At 32.4% G+C, this 19,460-nt stretch overlaps 1 protein-coding gene across 6 annotated transcripts in view; it reads left to right on the top strand.

Moving 5' to 3' along the window:
* Window positions 1–19,460, top strand: part of LOC148947976 (uncharacterized) — a 156,681-nt gene that overhangs the window by 470 nt on the left and 136,751 nt on the right. For 4 of the 6 annotated variants that reach the window (XR_016142319.1, XR_016142320.1, XR_016142318.1 and 1 more), the window contains exons 2-3: window positions 5,876–6,016; window positions 7,651–7,806. Coding sequence is in view for 1 of the 6 variants with exons in the window: in XM_089095622.1 (XP_088951748.1) it covers window positions 5,974–6,016; window positions 7,651–7,806 (199 nt within the window). In the remaining 5 variants the exon portion in view is untranslated. Of the gene's footprint in view, window positions 1–5,875; window positions 6,017–6,505; window positions 6,612–7,650; window positions 7,807–19,460 lie in introns of those variants that run through there. The other 2 variants (XR_016142321.1, XR_016142322.1) reach the window with 2 other exon arrangements.

Below are 19,460 nucleotides of genomic sequence, written 5' to 3'. Positions count from 1 at the left end.
GTGGCCAACTGTAAATTGGGACTCCACCCTTTGAAAATTGGAAAAAATTAGGGTAAATATCTACCAAATCATATTATTGAGTTAGGAATAAAGTGAATACACTATTTGATGCCTTTTTTATGCTGATTACAAATATAATAGGGTAAGACACCCAGTAGTCGGCCACCTGCCTATTCTTGGACAGAATCTTTTATACTATTTTAATAACCAATTTACAATGAGCCATTTGTATGTCCAAGTTTAGGCAGAATTGTCACTTGTTAGTAAATTCAAAAATAGGAGGTGCTGTACAAGTGAAACTATTTGAATTAGTAACCTACTTGTTCAGAAATTTTTTGATACAAAAATTAAGTTTCTAGGTGGTATAATACAGTAATTAGAGTAGTTTAAATGTCAAAAAGTTTTCAAAGTGATTAAAGTGTCTGACTACTGGGTGTCTTACCCTAAGCATTTTTATCGGAAATGAATTTCATCCCCCTCCCTATAGCATATAGCAAATACCTAACCCTGCCTGGACATATATAGGGGGGGGGGCTGAAATTCATTAAAAATATAATTTCGTATTTTAATTTAACAAAGACAAAAAAATGTCTAAAAATTTGTCTTAGCTTTATTAATAAATAAAAATTATGATTTGGTAGATATTTACTAAAATTAGTTTATAAGCTTATATAGAATGTTACTATCCAATCTCCTTATAATTAAAAACATTTTAGTCATCTAGTTGGAAAATTTGCATTTCTGTATAAGGAAAATCCAGATTTGCCAACTATTTGACTTACAGCATTAACTTAAACGAACCTAAATTTGCTCTACAGTTGTACAATAAATGTTGAATAACATCACCTAAATTTATCAACTTGTTTACAATAAATGTTGCCCTAGCAAAATTTTCCTTTTCCATTTAGTTGGCTAATAACTTCTTCCTAACAACACTTAATTTTTCCGACTAGCTGGAAAGAAACATTGCCCCAGAAAACAATTCATTTTCCAACTAGTTGACTAGTCACTTCTCCCTAGCAAAACTTTCCTTTTCCAACTAGTTGACTAATAACTTCTCCCCAGCAAAACTTAATTTTGCAAACTAGCTGAAAACAAACATTGCCCCAGAAAACAGTTTATTTTCCAACTAGTTTACTAGCAACTTTTCCCAACAATAGTTTCTTTATCCAACTAGCTAGAAACAAACTTACCCTATAAGCACTTTTGTTAGCCATCTATTTGGCTAGAAACTTTTCCTCAGAATAATTTCTTAGCTAATGACATGACATCAAGAGAAAACAAAAAACATACTATTCCTGGTCCAACAAAAATTGGCAGTATATGCTTTTAACAAATGTGCTACAGCTAAGGTAAATCAAACAAACTGAACTTAGTTTGTGAGGGGAGAAGTTATTAGTCAACTAGTTGGAAAAATAAAGTTTTGCTTGGGAGAAGTTACTAGTCAACTAGTTGGAAAATGAATTGTTTTCTGGGGCAATGTTTCTTTCCAGCTAGTTGGCAAAATTAAGTTTTGCTAGGGAGAAGTTATTAGTCAACTAGTTGGAAGATATTAAGTTTTGCTGGGGAGAAGTTATTAGTCAACTAGTTGGAAAAATTAAGTTTTGCTGGGGAGAAGTTATTAGTCAACTAGTTGGAACAGGAAAGTTTTGCTGGGGCAACATTTATTGTCAACTAGTTGGCAAATTTAAGTGTTGCTGCAGAGAAGTTGTTAGTTAACTAGTTGGAAAAATTAATTACAAATTCTAAAAATGAGAGAAAAATATTCCTCCAGAAAAAAAAACAAAGACAGATAAATGAACAAACATACACAATTTATGTCCATTAGATGTAAGATAGAAATAAACAAAACTTCAAATATGCATCTGTTTTCCTTAAACAGACCAGAGGAATAACCCTCCAAGATTTGACAAATTCAATCTCACTTTTAGGACCAGGTATAAGACTAATTATCCTGGGAATTAAAACAAAAAATCCCTGGCTTCAAAGACCAACATATAACTCAAAATATATCTCCCATTAAGAGGGAGACAAGGAGAGAGATGGAAGTTGTAACACAATAGTAACAATAGTGATAATTATAATTTGAAAAAAAACCTATATTATTAACATATTTTATGTTATTCAGAATAAATTCTAATTATTATCAGTCAACTAGTTGGAAAATAAATTGTTTTCTGGGGCAATGTTTGTTTCAGCTAGTTGACAGAATTAAGTTTTGCTGGGGAGAAGTTATTAGTCAACTAGTTGGAAAAATTAAGTTTTGCTGTGGAGAAGTTATTAGTCAATTAGTTGGAAAATGAAAGTTTTGCTGGGGCAGCATTTATTGTCAACTAGTTGGCAAATTTGGATTTTTCCTACACAGATAGGCCAAATTTTCCAACTAGATGACTAAAATGTTTTTAATTATAAGGAGATTGGATAGTACCATTCTATATAAGCTTATAAACTAATTTTTTCCAATAGTCAAAGAGTGGATATCCCTGCAAATTTACCCTTCACCACCCCCTAGTGTGTAAATATAGGGTATCCACCACATTGCTAATATGGGAGTAAAGTTCATTTGTGATGCAAAGGGATGTTATATTTAGATTTAGGATGCAATTCTAGGTATATATTTACACATTAGGGGGTATAGGGCTATATATTCTGTGAATATATAGGCTCTAAGAAATTCATGAATTTCTTAGAAAAACTGGAAAAACAAGCAAAGAAGTGAAGATAAAGGCTCTCTCCCTGCAAAATGTGTTAACTAGGATTATTCTACATATTATGGAGTAAGAATTGTTTTCTTAATATGTTTTTTTATGTCCAGCTGGACTCCTATGCTTAAAATACTGGTTGGCTAATTTAAAGATTTGTATGTATATATATACATTGTCAAATTAGCCATCTGGTGGTATCCCAAAAATATAAACCCTGAATTGGAATATACCCTGAATTGTTGCAGCAAAGTTTTGAATCACAAAATTCAGTGCTATTATGTTGATGGCATTCAAAAAACTTTAAACAGTAGAAAAATGGTTTATATTTGAGTTGCCTAATAGATAAAGTTTGAATTGTTATAAATAAGTAGTTTTGGAATATATTAATCTTGAACAACTTATTTTTAACTATTGATATGTTTTTAACCACTTTTCAATAACTTAACTGTAAGTCTTTTGCAGTTCATATTATTGACTTACAAATTAAGTGAACATACCACTCAACGCCTTTTTTTATGCTCTTATGCTCTTTAAAAATATAATAAATGCTTCTATTGCAAACTGAAATTGACCCTCCTCCACCCTCCTAATGTGGAAATACATACCCTGAATTGTAACCACACAAAGAAGTTATCAGTGCTAGTTAAGTTATTAAAAAGTGGTTAAAAACATATTACTAGTTTATAAATAAGTTTTTCAAGAGTAACATATTCCAGAAATACTTATTTATAGCTATTCAAACCTCATTTATTAGGCAACTCAAATATAAAACATTTTCCCACTGTTTCTGTTTTTTTTTTTTTTAATGCTGTCCACTAAAATAGCAGTGAATTTTGCAATCCATAACTTTGCTGTTGACAATTTGTGGTATATTTAAATTCAGGGTATATATTAGCACAAAAGGGGAGCAGGGCAGGAAGGGGCATGCTGCCCCACAACTTTTTTGGCATTCAGTAAAATTTTTGCCAAAGGCAAAAATTCTTGATTTCTGCAGAAAATTTGGCATAAATCAGGTAGCAATTTGGTAAAATTTACAAATATCCCCCCCCCCCCCCAATGAAATGAGCCTTGGGACACTCCTGGGTGGGGGCGGGTAAATTTAGATTTTTGATAGAAGCAATTATTATATTTGTAAAGACCATAAAAAAGGCATCAAATAGTATATTCACTTTATTTGTAAGTCAAGATATGAACTGTAAAAAATTTACCAACTTAACTGGCATTGAAACTTCTTTTTTTGGTTACAAAAATGAAATACCTCTGGGGCCCCTTTAAGGACTCAAGATGCAACTAGCCCCAGAAGCAATTCTTGAATTATGAAAGAGCATTAAAAAAGGCATTGAATGACGTCTTCACTTCCATCTTATCTAAATTATCTAGCCCACTAGAAATTTCCCAAATTTCTAGTGGGTTATATAATTTAGCTAAGATGAAAGTGAAAACGTCATTTATGTCTTTTTTATGCTCTTTCATAATTTGGACAGAGGCTGTTATTCATTTTTGATAATAAGGTGTGGCATATTTCTCCAGAAAATTATCCCCAAATGTAAAACTGAGGAGCCAAAGGGAAATTTAGATAAATAACATGAACTGAAAAAAGTGTATGATTCTATATCAATAATTTTGAAGGAGAAGTGGTGGGTTGTTTAGTGGGTTTGAGGCAGGGGTCAGATACCTCAAAGTGTGTATTTTGATGCCAAAATATCCTATTGCACATTTTGCCTCAGATGAATATAGGTGTGAGTTCTAGGGGGAGAAAGTTAGTAATTGATATGTAATCTTTATGAATTTCTTGGCTTATATGCATTCTATGCCTTTATCAGTAGAGTGATGTGGGCAAAATGTATTATTTATTTCTTTTTGGTCTTAGACCAGGACACTTAGTATCAAAGGAGTTGCCATAGTAACTTAGCAAAGGGCTCATTTGATTGGAAATTGAAAGGTCTAGTGCCCTTTTTAATAGTAAAAAGTAAATAGAAGGCAATAAGTCCCCCCCCTCCACCACCCATAAATCCCCAAAACATATGTAATCGAAATTTTGAGAATGGCCATTTTTTGAGCATAGTTTAAAGGTCCAGAAATTATGTCTTTGAGGATGATAACCTCCCCCCCCCCCCACAGCCCTCAGCTCAAGGGTTGTAAGTTTTGTCCCAAGGGCATATGAGGTTTATATGGAAAGTATGGTTGTAAAAACTCTGGAAAGGGTTCATTTGATTGGACATCGGATGTTCTAGTGCCCTTTTTATGAGTAAAAGTGATCAGGGGGCAGCCCCCCTCATGTTGTATTTTCTGCACATGCATACAAAAGAAATTTTGAGATAGCCATTTGTTCATTAATAGTCCAACAATCATATGATAAGGCCTTTGGGGTTGACAGAATCCCCCAGAGTCCTAAGGTAAGGGTTGTAAGATAGGCCCCAGGGACATACAAGGTTTTTATGGAAGGGGTGGTTCTGGGAACTTTATCAGAGGCTTGTTTGATTGAAAATGTATTGCTCTAGTTTCCTTTTAAGATTCAAACATGATGGAGAGCAGCTAGCCCCTCTCCCTCCCTGACATCTTCTTTTCCCAAAAGACAGCCAATTGAAATTGTGAGATAGCCATTTTGTTAACAATAGTCCAAAAATCATATAACAATGGCCTAAGGGTTGACACAATCCCCTGGAGCCCATGGACAAGGGTTGTAAGTTATGCCCTGGGGCATTTAAGGTTTTTATGGAATGGGTGGTCATGTAAACTTTGAATCAGATGGAGCTTATTTGAGTGGAAGCCAGCAGTTTTAGTGCCCTTTTTAAGAGTCAAAAAGGAATGTAGGGAAATTCTGTTTGAAGTATCTTATGTCATAACCCAAAACTGAATGAAATGCTCAGCAATGCAATATCTGTTCCTTAAAATTTTTACCAATAGATAGCTTACTAGTGTAATATCTTGAAAGGTGTTCTGCCCTTTTATTATGTTTTACTTTTTATGCTTGACAGCTGTGTCGTTTTTCAAAGGAAGTGAATTTTTTGTACTTAACAGTAAGTCTGTTTTCTTTGCTTATTTCTTCTTTTTGCTTCACTCTGTTAAGTTCTAGATAGTTTGCTTTCACTGTATGTTAGTTTTTATATGTTCCTTCCTCTTTTTAGAATCCTAGTTATTCAATTATAGTTCTTTGAACTGTTTTCCAGGTTTCAATATAACATTCAGTTCTGCTAATTATTTTGAGTCTGAAAATTTAAAATTACCTGGAAAAGTAGCACAGTGTTTTTGACTTGATTGGTAAGACATGGATGCAAGTGACCTCTCTGAGTCTGCTGATATTAAGCAAGGTAGTATATGTTTCTGGTAAATAGTGCATATAATTTGATTTTTTTTTTGGAATTTTTTCTAGAAAACAACTTTTAAAAAAGAACTTTTATTTGGAGAATCACCTATGAAAATACTGATAGAGGTAAGGTTATCCTGTATAGAGGTTTAAAGCTCCTATCTACAAATATGTGGTATTTTGTAATTTTTGCCAGAAGAAAGATCACAGAAGGTTTTTTTTTTTTTTTTTTTTTTTTTTTTTTTTTTTTTTTTTTCATTGGTGACTATATTGAATCATTACTCCTAGAAGATTAGTTTGGACTCTTTTCAACAGAAATTAATGGTTTTAGTGCCCTTTTTAACTGACCAAAAATATTGGAGGGCAACTAACCCCCCTCTCATGGCATTTTTATCCTCCAAAGACATCAGATCAAAATTTTGAGATAATTTGTGAGTCTTATTTTTCACTTTTATTTATTTTTAGTTTAGCCTTCAGTTGTTTTTTTTTTTCAGACAGACTTCATATGGAAGGGATGATTAGAGAGACTTTAGAGGAGGCTTATTGAATTGGAAATCTGAAGTTCTGGTGTCTGTTTTAGAGTGAAAAGTAATTGGATGGTAACTAAGCCTTCTCCCTTGTCTTTTCTTCTTTATGCCCCTCACCCATCACAACCTCCAAAGAGATTTCGTCATAATTTTGATGTAGCAATTTTGTTTAAAGTAGTTGAAAGGTCTATTGAATATGCCTTTGAGGCACATAACCCTTACAGGGCCTGGGAAAATGACTGTTAATAATGTAAATTGTTCTTACACATGTTCTATAATGGAAACTGGTGGCTTTTGCACTTTCTCAAAGAAAGCGAAGTATATTAAGCTGAAAATTTCAGGGGAAATTTAGGGGGATGTTGAACTAAATTAAAAAAAAAACCTTTTTGCACAGAAGTGGTAGTTGTACAAAGTTTGAAGGTGACTCATTCAATTTTGTTTTTTAAATACAGTTTTAGTTCCTTATTTAAGAGTCAAAAGTGATCAAAGGGGAACCATATCTCCTTCCTTGCCCTTGTTTTCTAACTGACTACCTTTACTTTGTAAAAACACTAGATCAAAATCAATCTTTTGTTCAAAATAGTCAAATCTTCCAATATATATGCCTCCAGGGATAAAAAGACCCCAAGAGCCCTGGAGTTAGTCAAAAGACTAATTGGCAATTTTTCAATCATGGTTTTTATAATGGAAAACTGGTTTTGTGCAAAATTTTAGGAATTTTAGGGTAAAAAGTTAAAACTTTCAGGGGAGGTAGAACTAATTGAAACTAAACTGTGTACATTCAATTAGTTGAAAGGGCATGTATTCAAAATTATAAGAATAGTCATGGGTGTCAAGATCAGATTTTCATAATATACTAAGGACAATGTTGAACTAAAGCAAAAGCTGCTTTTGAACGCCAGTTGTTTTGGCTTAATGATAACTAAATCCCAGTGGATTTACTATTCTAAAGTATCTTTGACTTGCCGCTCTTGTTTACAGTGATGATTTTATCCATATTAATTTTTTTAAAGCAACTTGTCCAATGAATATTTTCAGAATAGATGATTTTTTTTTTTTTTTTTTTTTTGAAACAGTCAAATCAATCTTCTAAGATTGCTATTTTTTTCAGAAGTCGAAGTGAAAAATGAGATATTTGGAACAAAAGACTTGAATCAACTTTCTAATCCTGATCATACCCTCAAGACCACCGTGTCCTTTTTAGAGCCTGTTGGAGACCCTGAATTTGGCTTCTATGAAATGGCTTCTATGGCTTTGAAGAAACCAGGTACCTCTTTGGGTAATAAACTATGTAACCTGTGCTGATACTGATTGAATATTGTGTATTATTAGTAGAAAAAAAAATGTACCCTCTATCATAGGCGGAACTAAAAAATGCCAAAAACACTGAGGAAAACGCTGAAAATAGCTCAAAGAAATTACCATTTGAGCCATTTGCCAGCTTTGCAAGTTCCCTGTGATGCCAAACAGCTTTTATAAACAAGCCAGCTAAGAAAAGGGACACGAAATCCCGCCCTCCCCCACGCAGCCCAAAAGGCAAGGGTCGTAAGTCATGCAAATTGCTCATTGTTTATATATGGTTGGTAATTGGGAAAAGGGAGCATCTTTGATCCTAGGTCTCCCAAAAGTCTTAGGGAATTAAGGTGAAAATTTCAGAAAATGTTGACAGAAGGGTGAATTAAATCAAAATATACTACTTTTAGACTTGTTGTCAAATGGATTTGTCAGAAATATCTAAGGAACTGCTGAGGGTATTGAATTGAAACTTTCAGGTCATGTTGATGGGATCAGGATGTATTCTTGAATTGATGGTTTAGAACTGTAATTTCTTACACTTTTAAATGATATATATGTATATATAAATTAATTTTTTTTTCGTCAGTAAAGCGCAAATGACGCAATGGACTTTAAAAATTATACAGTTAGAGAACGAGGAAGGGGGCAGCAGCTTAACGGTCATTTTTTAGTAATTTTTTTTTTAACTTTTACTTGAACATTCGATTTGATTTTACTTGCTTTAAGGTTAATTTATTCTGGATCTATTTCAGGATCTGTTATCTTTTTTTCCATATGGTCATTTATTTTAATTTCTTTTTTTTCGGGGGGGGGGGAGGAGGGGGGGTTCCACTTATTTTTTAATAGTAATTTTTGGTCCTTTTGGGTTTGAATTAATATTATACCCTATTTATGCTGGTCTTAACTTTAATATTGCAGTTTACCTTTCGTTTAAAATCTTCAATGTTAGGGTAGACTTTTTTAATCAAATAATGTTCATATTTGATTACCAAAATTTTATGATTGTATAAAGTAAGGAATATTTCTCAAGTCTAAATGTCTTTAGTTTAAGAATCAAAACATCTTATTTTTATTTCTTAAAAGTTACAGCTTCATAATTTTAGCTGTTCTTTAGATATTACAGCTACTCCCATTTCCACAAGGGATGCTCACAGTGTCTTGCAGTCCAACATCCCCCCAACTTTATCTAAATGTTCAAAATTGATATCCTTCTTAAATTGATCTTGAAATATTTAAGATATACCGTTTTGACTACCGGGATTACCGGGATGGCTTGGTTTTGTTTAAAATCCCTCTCGCCGTTCCATGAAAGGTTTGAATTTAATGCTCGTAGTCGTCCCTGAGATCAATATAGATACGCCCAGATACGCTCTTTTAAATAATTGGATGTACTTAGTGGCATTTGATTTAGTGCAACACCCTCTTCAACATTCTCTGAACTTTTCAATGTAATGAACTTGGTCGTTTGTGAGATATTGCTGATAAGTCCTTTTGACAACTTAGATGCACTATGCCCTTTGGACAAACAGGATCGGCTGAACTCTTTTGATTTCGTTCAATAGTTTTAGTTTTAATAGTATAGGTTACATTAGCATTTGCAGTGGCATTCTTAGTAGAAATATCAGCAATGCTAGTAGTAGTCAAAGTCAGAAGTAGTAGAAGTTGCAGTCACAAGTTGACGCATTCGCAGTTACAAGTTGTTACACTCGCTGTCTAAGTTTTAAGTAGTCATATTCGCAAGCACTAGCACTAGCAGTTGAGTTGTATTCTTTTTTGCTACATATGTAATCGCAAGTAGGCTACTTGCAATCGCAATCGTAAGTTGTGCCAGGCATTAGTAGCCGCAGTCACAAGTTATCATAGTGGCAAGTAGTCACGGTTGCAAATGTAAGTAGCCTTAGTCGTTGTTAAAAGTAGTAGCAGTTGCTATTATGCTCAGTCACAAAAGTAGTGATGGGTAAATGGGTCCCGTTAGCAAATTATTTGCATAACCTTATTAGCACAACATTTTCGAAACCGGTTTACCTAGCTACTAGATCCGGTCATGGACCTTCCCCTATTAGCATACTACAAGAGAAAAATAATTTGCATACATAGATGAGTACATAATTTACATATAGCCATGAGGCCCTAGCAACCAGCCGTAGCAAACAGATCCAATATTAGGCTCGATTTTAAATGTACTTTATACTAGTTAGAAAGCAGCAATAATACAAAGTCAAGAGTACCAAACGTAGCAGTAGACATTACAAGAGGATCTCGAATAAGCCTTGAATGTACGCTTGAATGTGAATATCCACTGATGCAAGATATGCGATATCATTGAGCAAATTCAAATCTGAGGAACACTTATGTTTTACAGAAACACTTAATATAATGCATATACATAGACTTCAAGCTGCTTTAAATTCAATAGTGAAATATGTTGTGGACAATAACTTGAATTAGTATGTGAAAAATGAGTGATATTGTTATTGTAATTATGAAATAAAAATGTTTCTAAATCGAAAATGTTAGATATTTTTAGAAGGCTACCGCTCCTCTCTCCGCTTTAGGAATCTAATGTATGGTCAGACGTTTCTCCTAATGGAATTGTGCGTTAGACACCTGGACCAGCAATCTATTCCTAATATTATGAGTCGGGAAATAGATTCTATATGACATGCTGTCTCCGGGAATTTCTTAGCGCCATCCTGAAAATGCATTATAGTGTGATGATTTTTGCTTGAATCGATAAGATTCCCTATTCCTGCTCTCTGATCTATTGATTGCATGCTTCCCATGTATGGAATAATTCACATACGGAGAAAATCGATTACTGGAAATTGATTACATTTGACTTACATTTCGTTTATTTATTGATGCTGACTTGTGGTAGTTTTACGCTTGGTAAATTATTGGACTTTATTTGTGCTCATTTTTTGTTTAATAGTACTTCTTAGAGAATGTTTAGAGATATTTTATTTGAGCATGATATAAACTTGCTAAAAAACTTAGGAAAATAGTCATTCTTAGAGTTTGTTTAGAGACGTTTTCTTAGAGAATGATGTAAACTTGCTCAAAACATAGAAATATAGTCCCTCTTAGAGAATTTTTAGAGATGTTTTCTTAGAGAATGATCTAAGCTGGCTCAAAACATAGGAAAATAGTCGTTCTTAGAGAATTTTTAGATAATTTTTCTTAGAGAATGACCTAGGCTTGCCCAAAACCAATCCTAAAACTTTGACAATCTAAAACAAACTAAAGCTAATTTATTTTAATCAACTAAACTTGTAGAACGAAAAGCTTTTTCTTAAATAGGTAAAGAGTTTTTTTTTTTAAATCTAAGACAGGGAAAAATAAAAGTACTTGAAAATGCAAGCTTCAAATGACCCGAAATTAGTATTGCCCAAGTGAACAGAAATTAAATAACTGAACACATAATGTTACACATAGTTATAGATACATAAATAAATATTCAAAAATATAGAACTTTAAATAAATAATCAAGCTACAGCAAGCTATACTCTGTTTTATACGGTGCTTTGGAGAGCTTGGTGATGTCACTTTTTTAACTTGTTAAAAAAATTGTTAATTTTTTGCTCTTTTTAGATGCTACTTTTTTTCCTTTCTGTTTTTTCCGCAGAATTTATACAAGTCTATTAAATTCATTTAATTAATTTAGTCGATTAATTCATGAATTCTTGTATTCTATATAATTTTTCTTTTCTGTAAGTAAGTGACTTTTTTATTCTTTTATTCCCTCAGTAAGGGACTTTTTTTTCTCTTACTTAACAGACTAAGGAGCTTTTGGGGTATTAACATAGCAGATTATTGTTTTCTTCATTAAGAATAAGCCAAACTAAAAAATAATAGAAAGTAGTAAAAATAGAAGGACTATTTAAATTTAATCCCCCCCCCCATACCCAATCCTTGTAAAGTTATTAAGCAAATTTTACTTTACTGAAAACTAAATATATTTTAAACATTTTGTTGAAATAATAACTGTGAAAAAATCATAATAAAAAAAAGTCAAGAATTGTCGTGATTAGTATGAGTTAAAATGATTAAATGTTAAAATATATAGCGTATGATCATTAGTTCTTTCAGTTATCATATTACTTGAAAGAACTAATTATCATAGTGATTCAAAATTATTTTTTCATTTTCATTGTTGTTTTAAAACATTTAACCGCACCATTCACAGTATATCTAGCTCTAATTAAAATGTAATGGGGAATGACCCTACTTCTTTTTGTTTTAAGTTTGGCTTGACTATTCATTTTGATGTCTTATCGATTTAGAACTTATTTACTTGTTAGTATCAGTATCTTTTAACTTTATTATTATTTATATATTTTTTATTTCTGCAGGTTTTGGTATCTGTTATTCATTGGTAGTAATTATGGGTCGTTTGAGGGTTAAATCTTTATACGACTTTATTTTTGTTTGTCTTAGGTTTTGATATGAGTATGTTTTTTGTTGTTGAAAATATCATTTTCGGTTCCTTTTTTTTAGTTGATTAATTTAAAAAAAGGTCTGAAAAAGAAGTTTTTCAAAGAAAAGTAAAGGCCATATTAAACTCAAAATGACCAGAAATTACTACTAAAGAACAAATAAAACCCAAAACGAACAGGAATTAAATAAACAATCTTAGCAAAAAAAACATACACTAAACACTAATATAAATGAATAAATAATTCTTAAAACAGTTAGTTTTTAAATTGAATATGCAAATAAAGCTTATAACGAAAAGAAATATTTTGCTATTGAAGTGTAAATGAAACCCAAATCATACAGAAATTAAATAAACAATCAATGCAAACAAACATAAAGTAGATACTAAAATAAATGGAAAAATAAATTTTAACACAAGTGGAACTTAAATTGAATATACAAATCAAGCTTGACACGAGCAAAAATCACTACGAACAAGAGTTTGGGTATCGCCTCCTTCTCTCACTGTAAAAGTTTAAAACCTACTGCGTCATTGGTGCCTTACTAAAAATTATGTGTCTTCAACTGTCTTGGAAAGTACAAATAAAATCAAATTAAATATTTGATATATAATGATATTAATTGTTGAAACATCATCAGTTCAAGATTTTATTTCACTGTAATTTTTATTTTCATTTTCAATGCTGTAATAACTGGAAAAGAAAATATTAGAGCGTTTTGAGTGAAGCGCCAATGACAGAGTAGGCTTTAGGTTTTTACAGTTAAGGAAAGGGGCCTTATCCAAACTCTTGTTTGTAGTGAAACTATATTTGTCTTGAACAGTCTTCGAAAGAACTAATAAAATTAAAGAGAATATGTGATGTATAATGATATTAATTGCTGAAAGCTCATCATTTCAAAATTTTACTATAATTCTAATGTTTATTTTCAATATTAAATACAAAAGAAAATATTTGTAATATAATTCGTTTTCAGTAAAGCGCCAATAATGCAGTAGGTTTTAGACTTTTACAGTGAGAGAAGGACCCGATACCCAAACTCTTGTTTCTAGTGATTTTGTTCGTTTCAAGCTTGATTTGCATATTTAATATAAGTTCCAATGGTTTTAAGACTTATCTATTTATTTATATTAGTATCTTGTATGTTTGTTTATATTGACTGTTTATTTAATTTCTCTTCGTATGGGGTTTCATTTATACTTCAATAGCAAAATATTTTTTTTTTCGTTTTGAGCTTTACTTGCAAATACAATTTAGCATTACTCAGTTTAAGATTTCTTTGTTTTTATTTATATGACTACTAGTTATATGTTTTTTGCTATGATTGTTTATTTAATTTCTGTTCGTTTTGAGTTTCAATTGTTCTTTAATAGTAATTTCTGGTCGTTCTGAGTTTGAATTTTAACTGGTAATTGTATCTGCTGTCCTTATGTTTAATATGGCCTTTTACTTCTTTAAAAAACTTCTTTTTCGGAAGGTTTTTAAACTAATTTTTGTTCGCTTTTGATTTAAAAAAGTTTCAAGTTTTAAAAAATTCCTTATTTCAAAATCAAATTTTTTTCTACATCAAACTTTCATCAAAGTATTAAAACCAGTATCAAAGTAACAATATCAAAGTACAAAAATAACAAGGTAAAGAAAACATCAGTGTAAACAAGGTATCAAAGTAACAAGAAGCAACTTGCATAGTCTAAAGCCCCTGAACCGCAACGCGAAGTTGCCAAGTAAATCACTAAATCCAAGTATAAAAGTAAACAAAGTATCAAAGTAACAATAATCAAGTTCTGTAACATTTCCCCGGGGCTGGAGGGGCGAATTAAGAGACCACCGCTCACAGTCAGTATATGGAGCTATCCTCCCATTTGCGCTGCAAGTGGGAGGTTCGGAGGTCGGGTTTTATGCTAGGAGGTGGATGGGGATGGCTGTGCACAATATTCCATTGGTAGCCCTGTTTGCACTAATCTTAGTGCACAGCTAGCAACGCATCTAGGAGATCCAGAATCAAACATGTCCTCTTTTCTTAAGTTCATTCAATGCACCCGGAGTCCAGTTCATTCAGTGCACCCGGAGTAGTAACATCCCTGTGCGAGCGCTGTGTAAAATTTGCTGTGAAAGATCTTGGGCGTTCGTTTATCGATCTATTTGAAAATTATAGACATTATTGGATAGAGAATAATACAAAAATTATTTGATGAGTTGACAAGTGAAGTGCCTAGTGAATTATCTTGGGCGTTCGTTTATCGAGATATTTGAAAATTATAAACATTATTGGATACCAATATGGTTAAGAAAAGTGGAAAGCGATCAAGACAAAGCGATTTGGACGAGTCTAGAGGGTCCACGGAATCGACTGATAATGTTTCAAAGTTGGATAAAATCCTTGCAATCGTCAAAGAAACTAAGAATGATATTTCGGAAATAAAAAGGGAAATCAGTGACATTAAGTCTGGTTTAGCGTCCCTAACGTCTCGTGTTGAAGATTTGGAGTTAGCAAAAGTGACCCACGAAAATGAGTTATCCAGTATTAAGCAGGAAATATCGGCACTACGTAAACAAATTGCGAAGGAACCCGGTTTTGGTGAGTTAGCTACGAGAGTCCTTGTGGTAGAAAACATGGATAGAAGAAGGAATATTATTCTATGGAACATTAAAGGTGAATCTAAGTCAAAAGCTAAGGAGCATGTTAACGCCTTACTTTCCCAACATCTTGGGATTAATACCCAATTTGAACTACTTGAGTTTACGGATCGATTTATCAAAATCCAGCTTCAGGATGATAAGGACAAATTCTGTATCCTTCAGGGAAACAAGAAATTGCGTGAAAACCCGTTCAGAAGAGTAGCCGGAGGTGAATCTCCCTATGTCTATATAACAGATGATGTGACAAAAGGTGTTCGTGATATTCGTAACTCCCTGAAAATCAAACAGAAAGAATTGAGAGAAAAGGGAGTCAGTGCTTGGATCCCCCCAGTCGTCCCACATGTATTATGCTTGATTGAGAATGAGCAAAAAGTGAAGCTTAAATGGTATAATTTCGTATAAGTCAAATGAATAAAAAATGTATCGGAAGTGGATTAAAGTGGTTTTTTAGTATGTTTGAGTAGATTTATGATTGTAGTTAGTTGTGATTTAGCTCGGGTATCCGTGATTAGATTGCGCTCACCTTCGGGTGATGATAAGGATAATGGTTAAAGTGAGTATGATGTCAAGTAGTGTTTATGTACTACTTTTTTGTTCTTATTTTTTATTTTCGAAATTTTTGTTGCCTTTTATTTTTTTTTCTTTATTTTTTTTATTTTATTTATATCGGCTCACGGAAATGGGATACGAAATTTTGTTGAGTTTGGATTATGGATGAGTTAAGTTTTGTAGAAATTCCTGCTGGTAGGCTGGAGGAACTTGAAAAAAATCCTCTTGATATTAATAATTTTTTTCATATGTTTTAGTCACAAGATCAAGATTTGCCAGATTATTATAATGCACCTAAAAATAAATATTTATTTGTTCATGATATTCCACCTTTAAATAATCAATTTAAACGACTGTCATTTTGGAATTGTAGAGGATTAAATAGCAGCTTTAATTTTTTGCATAATTTTCTTAAAGGGTTGTCAACAGATGTGTTAGGAATTTGTTAGACATTTATTGATAGAAATAATACATTTCAACATTATAAAAACTACAAGTTTTTTCATGTTAGTTGAAATAAGACTGAGAGAGGAGGAGTTGGTATTTTTATACGAGATGTTATTGCATCTTCTTTATGTACTGACTTTATGGTTTGGAATGTTGAGATGCTATTTGAGAGTTGTGTAGTAGAAGTGAATGATGGAAGAAATACTTTTTTGGAAATTGTAGTATATCGGCCACCATCGTCTAGTATTCAAGAGTGTTTAAGTCAATATGAGTCGTTGTTAGATGCTCTCATCCAGCAACACCATTCATTTTATGTAGGGGATTTTAATATTGATTTAATGCGACATAATGTTTCGACATCGAATAAGGGATTAGAATTTTTGAATATTTCATTTTTACATAGTTTCTCACCTACTTGTTTACTACCATCAAGAATCAGTAATAACCATGCAACTCTTATTGATAAAATTTTTACATCTGAAAACTGCCTTGATACCCATATTATTTTGAATGATGCATCTGATTATTGTGTTGTTGTTTCTGACTTCTCTGGATCAGGAGTGGAATGTGAAAAGAGACCAAATAAAAGTTATAAAAGGATAATTAACCAAAAAAGATAGATGAGATGAAAGTAAAAATAGGAGATATAGATTGGAATGATGTCCTAAATGTTAAGACCCGAATCAGTCAATTGCTTTATTTTATAGCTAAATTTAACCAAATATTCGACCCAGTATGTCCTATGGTATTAAGAAAGAGTAAAGATTTACCTCGTAAACCATGGGTTACTGAAAGCCTTTTAAAGAGTATAAAAGCAAAAATAGATTGTATAAGGTGAAGATGCAGTACCCAAATGAAATTAATATTGAAAATTTAAAAAAAAAAAAAAATCGGTTAACTCTTGTTCTCAGAGAAACGGAAGCAAAATATTATCAAAATGAATTTCGCAAATGTGATTCACCTCGGGAAACATGGAAATTAATAAATGAAAAAATGAATAATGTTAAAACAAGAAATATTCCATCTCACATTACAAGTCATGAAGGAGTCAAGATAACTGATGAGATAGGGATGGCGGAAGCATTTGCTGACCATTTTAGAAAATTTGGACATGGTCTGGTGGATCAAATCTCTGCTGGAACACATAATCATAGAAAATATTTACCAAATAAAGTAGATAAGACTATATTTATGTACCCTATCCGGTTCTCGGAATACCAAAAAGCCGTTACTAGTTTGAAAAATGGATTTTCGGCAGGAAGTGATGGCATATCGACTTCTCGGTTTAATGAATTAGCTGGTGTACTTTTTCAGCCGCTTTTATATATTTTTAATTCTTGTATAAAAAATGGATATTTCCCAGTTTGTCTTAAAGTAGCTAAAATTTTAACTTTGTTTAAAAAAAGGTGATAAAGATAACCCAAACAATTATAGGACAATTACTATTTTATCACCTGTTTCTAAAGTTTTTGAAAAGATAATAAAAATATATTTATTTCATTTCTTGAAAATAATGTTTTTTTTCTCCTAATCAGTTTGGTTTTTTGAGTGGTAGATCAACAGAGCAAGCAGTAGCTGCTTTACATCATTTCTCATCAGAGGCTATGGATGATAGTTATTTGGCGGCAACTATATTTTTTGACATAAAAAAAGCTTTTGATACAATAGATCATGCAATTCTTTTTGATAAGCTGGAAAATATAGGGATCCGTGGAATAGCTCTGGATTTAATGAGATCGTATTTATCTGAAAGAAATTTTAAAGTCCAAGTTTGTAAAGAATCATCTCATATTTTCCCGTTAGAAAATATAGGGGTACCGCAGGGATCTGTATTGGGGCCGATACTTTTTTTGATTTATGTAAATGATCTTCCAAATTGCATGCCTTCAGGTGATGAGTTACCAATATTGTTTGCGGATGATACAGCAATTAGTTTGAGGGCGGGCAACGAGGAGGACCTACGATTGTCCTTGGAGACTGTTGCTTTGAATGTAAATTCTTGGTTTCATGATAACCGATTAATACCTAATTTAGAGAAGTCGGAATTTATGGTTTTTGGGAGAAGTTCGAGGTCAGTGAAGCGTGAGATGCATATTAGTAAACTTAAAGCAACAGTGTCCAGGAATCTCGGTTGTTTGCATAGATTAAAGTTTCTGTTTCCATACCAAATCATTAGAACTTTATATTTTTCATTAATTGATTGTTATTTCCAGTATTGTCCGAGCGTTTGGATGCTGACTTTCCCTTCACATTTACGAGGACTCCAAATTGTTCAAAATAAATCAATAAGAATTCTGGACCATTTTTTAGTACACCCTAGGAAGACAGAGGAATTATCTGAAATTAAAACATCTTTTCTATTTCTTGGATATTCTGGATTTACAACAAATTTTGCACCTTAATTTGGGCATATGGTTTTTGAAAATCCAACATAAAGATCATTTTATCAATAGTATGAAACTTTTGGCTGAAAATAAACATAGCCATTTATCAAGAGCTAGTATTAAGTTTCTTTTCCCGTTTGTTAAAATTGAGAGATCCAGACTAAGTTTAAGATATCAACTTCCTCATATTGCGAATAAATATAAGTTATTTGAATTAGTAAGTGAATCACCATCACTATACATATATAAAAAGAAATTGAAAAGAGATGGTCCTTTCAGCCTACAGTAGCGGGGATTGATTGTATTATTGATTTATTTATAAATTGTTAAGTAAATCTCATCCCTATCTCCGTGAGTCGATAGTTAAGTTATGTTTTTTTTTTTTTTTTTTAAATTTATTTTAAATTTTTTTATGTTCTTATCAAATTTTATTATATTTCTGAAGCTATTTTATCAGGAAGTGTAATTTTTTTTTACCTATTGTTTGATAAAGGAGACATTACGAGATTCCTCTCTTCTCCTTTGTACAAAATTTATGTATATGTTTTTGTTAAATAAAGTCAAGTCAAGTCTTAATAAATAACTTGAAAAAAGGAAACTAGAACATTCAATTTCTCATTTGAGTCCCCTAATAAGTATATACGACCACCTTTTCTATAAACAACCCTTTTTCACCCTGGGCATAAGTTACAACCCTTCCCCGGGCTGGAGTAGGGTATGTTGAACCCGAGTAGTTTGTCATTTGATCGTTGGACTATTCCAAACTTAATGACTATATAAAAATTTTGATCGAACACATTTTGCAAAAAGAGAGTGTGTGGGCGGGGGTAGATTCCCTCTGATCACTTTTGATGACTCTTTGAAGGTAACTCCAACTTTTAATTTCCACTCAAATGAGCCATCTGTGAAGTTTATATGACCGCTCCTTGCATTGAAGCTTATTTGCCACTTGGGAATAACTTACAACAATTGCCCCCAGACTCTGGGAGGTTGTGTTGACCCTGGAGTTTTCGGTATTTGATCTCTAGGCTATTTTGAACAAAATTGATATAACAAAATTTTGATTGGATGTATTTGGGAAAAAAGGGCTGTGGGGGGAGGGGAGCTAGTTGACCTCCTATAACTTTTGACTCTTAGCAAGGGCGCTAGAATTTCGCTTTACAATTGAA

This window comes from Artemia sp. Qi Xiang Cuo, chromosome 10, assembly GCF_049724085.1.
Source record: "Artemia sp. Qi Xiang Cuo chromosome 10, ASM4972408v1, whole genome shotgun sequence".
Lineage (NCBI taxonomy): Eukaryota > Metazoa > Arthropoda > Branchiopoda > Anostraca > Artemiidae > Artemia > Artemia sp. Qi Xiang Cuo.
This window is presented reverse-complemented; position numbering and strand designations above follow the sequence as displayed.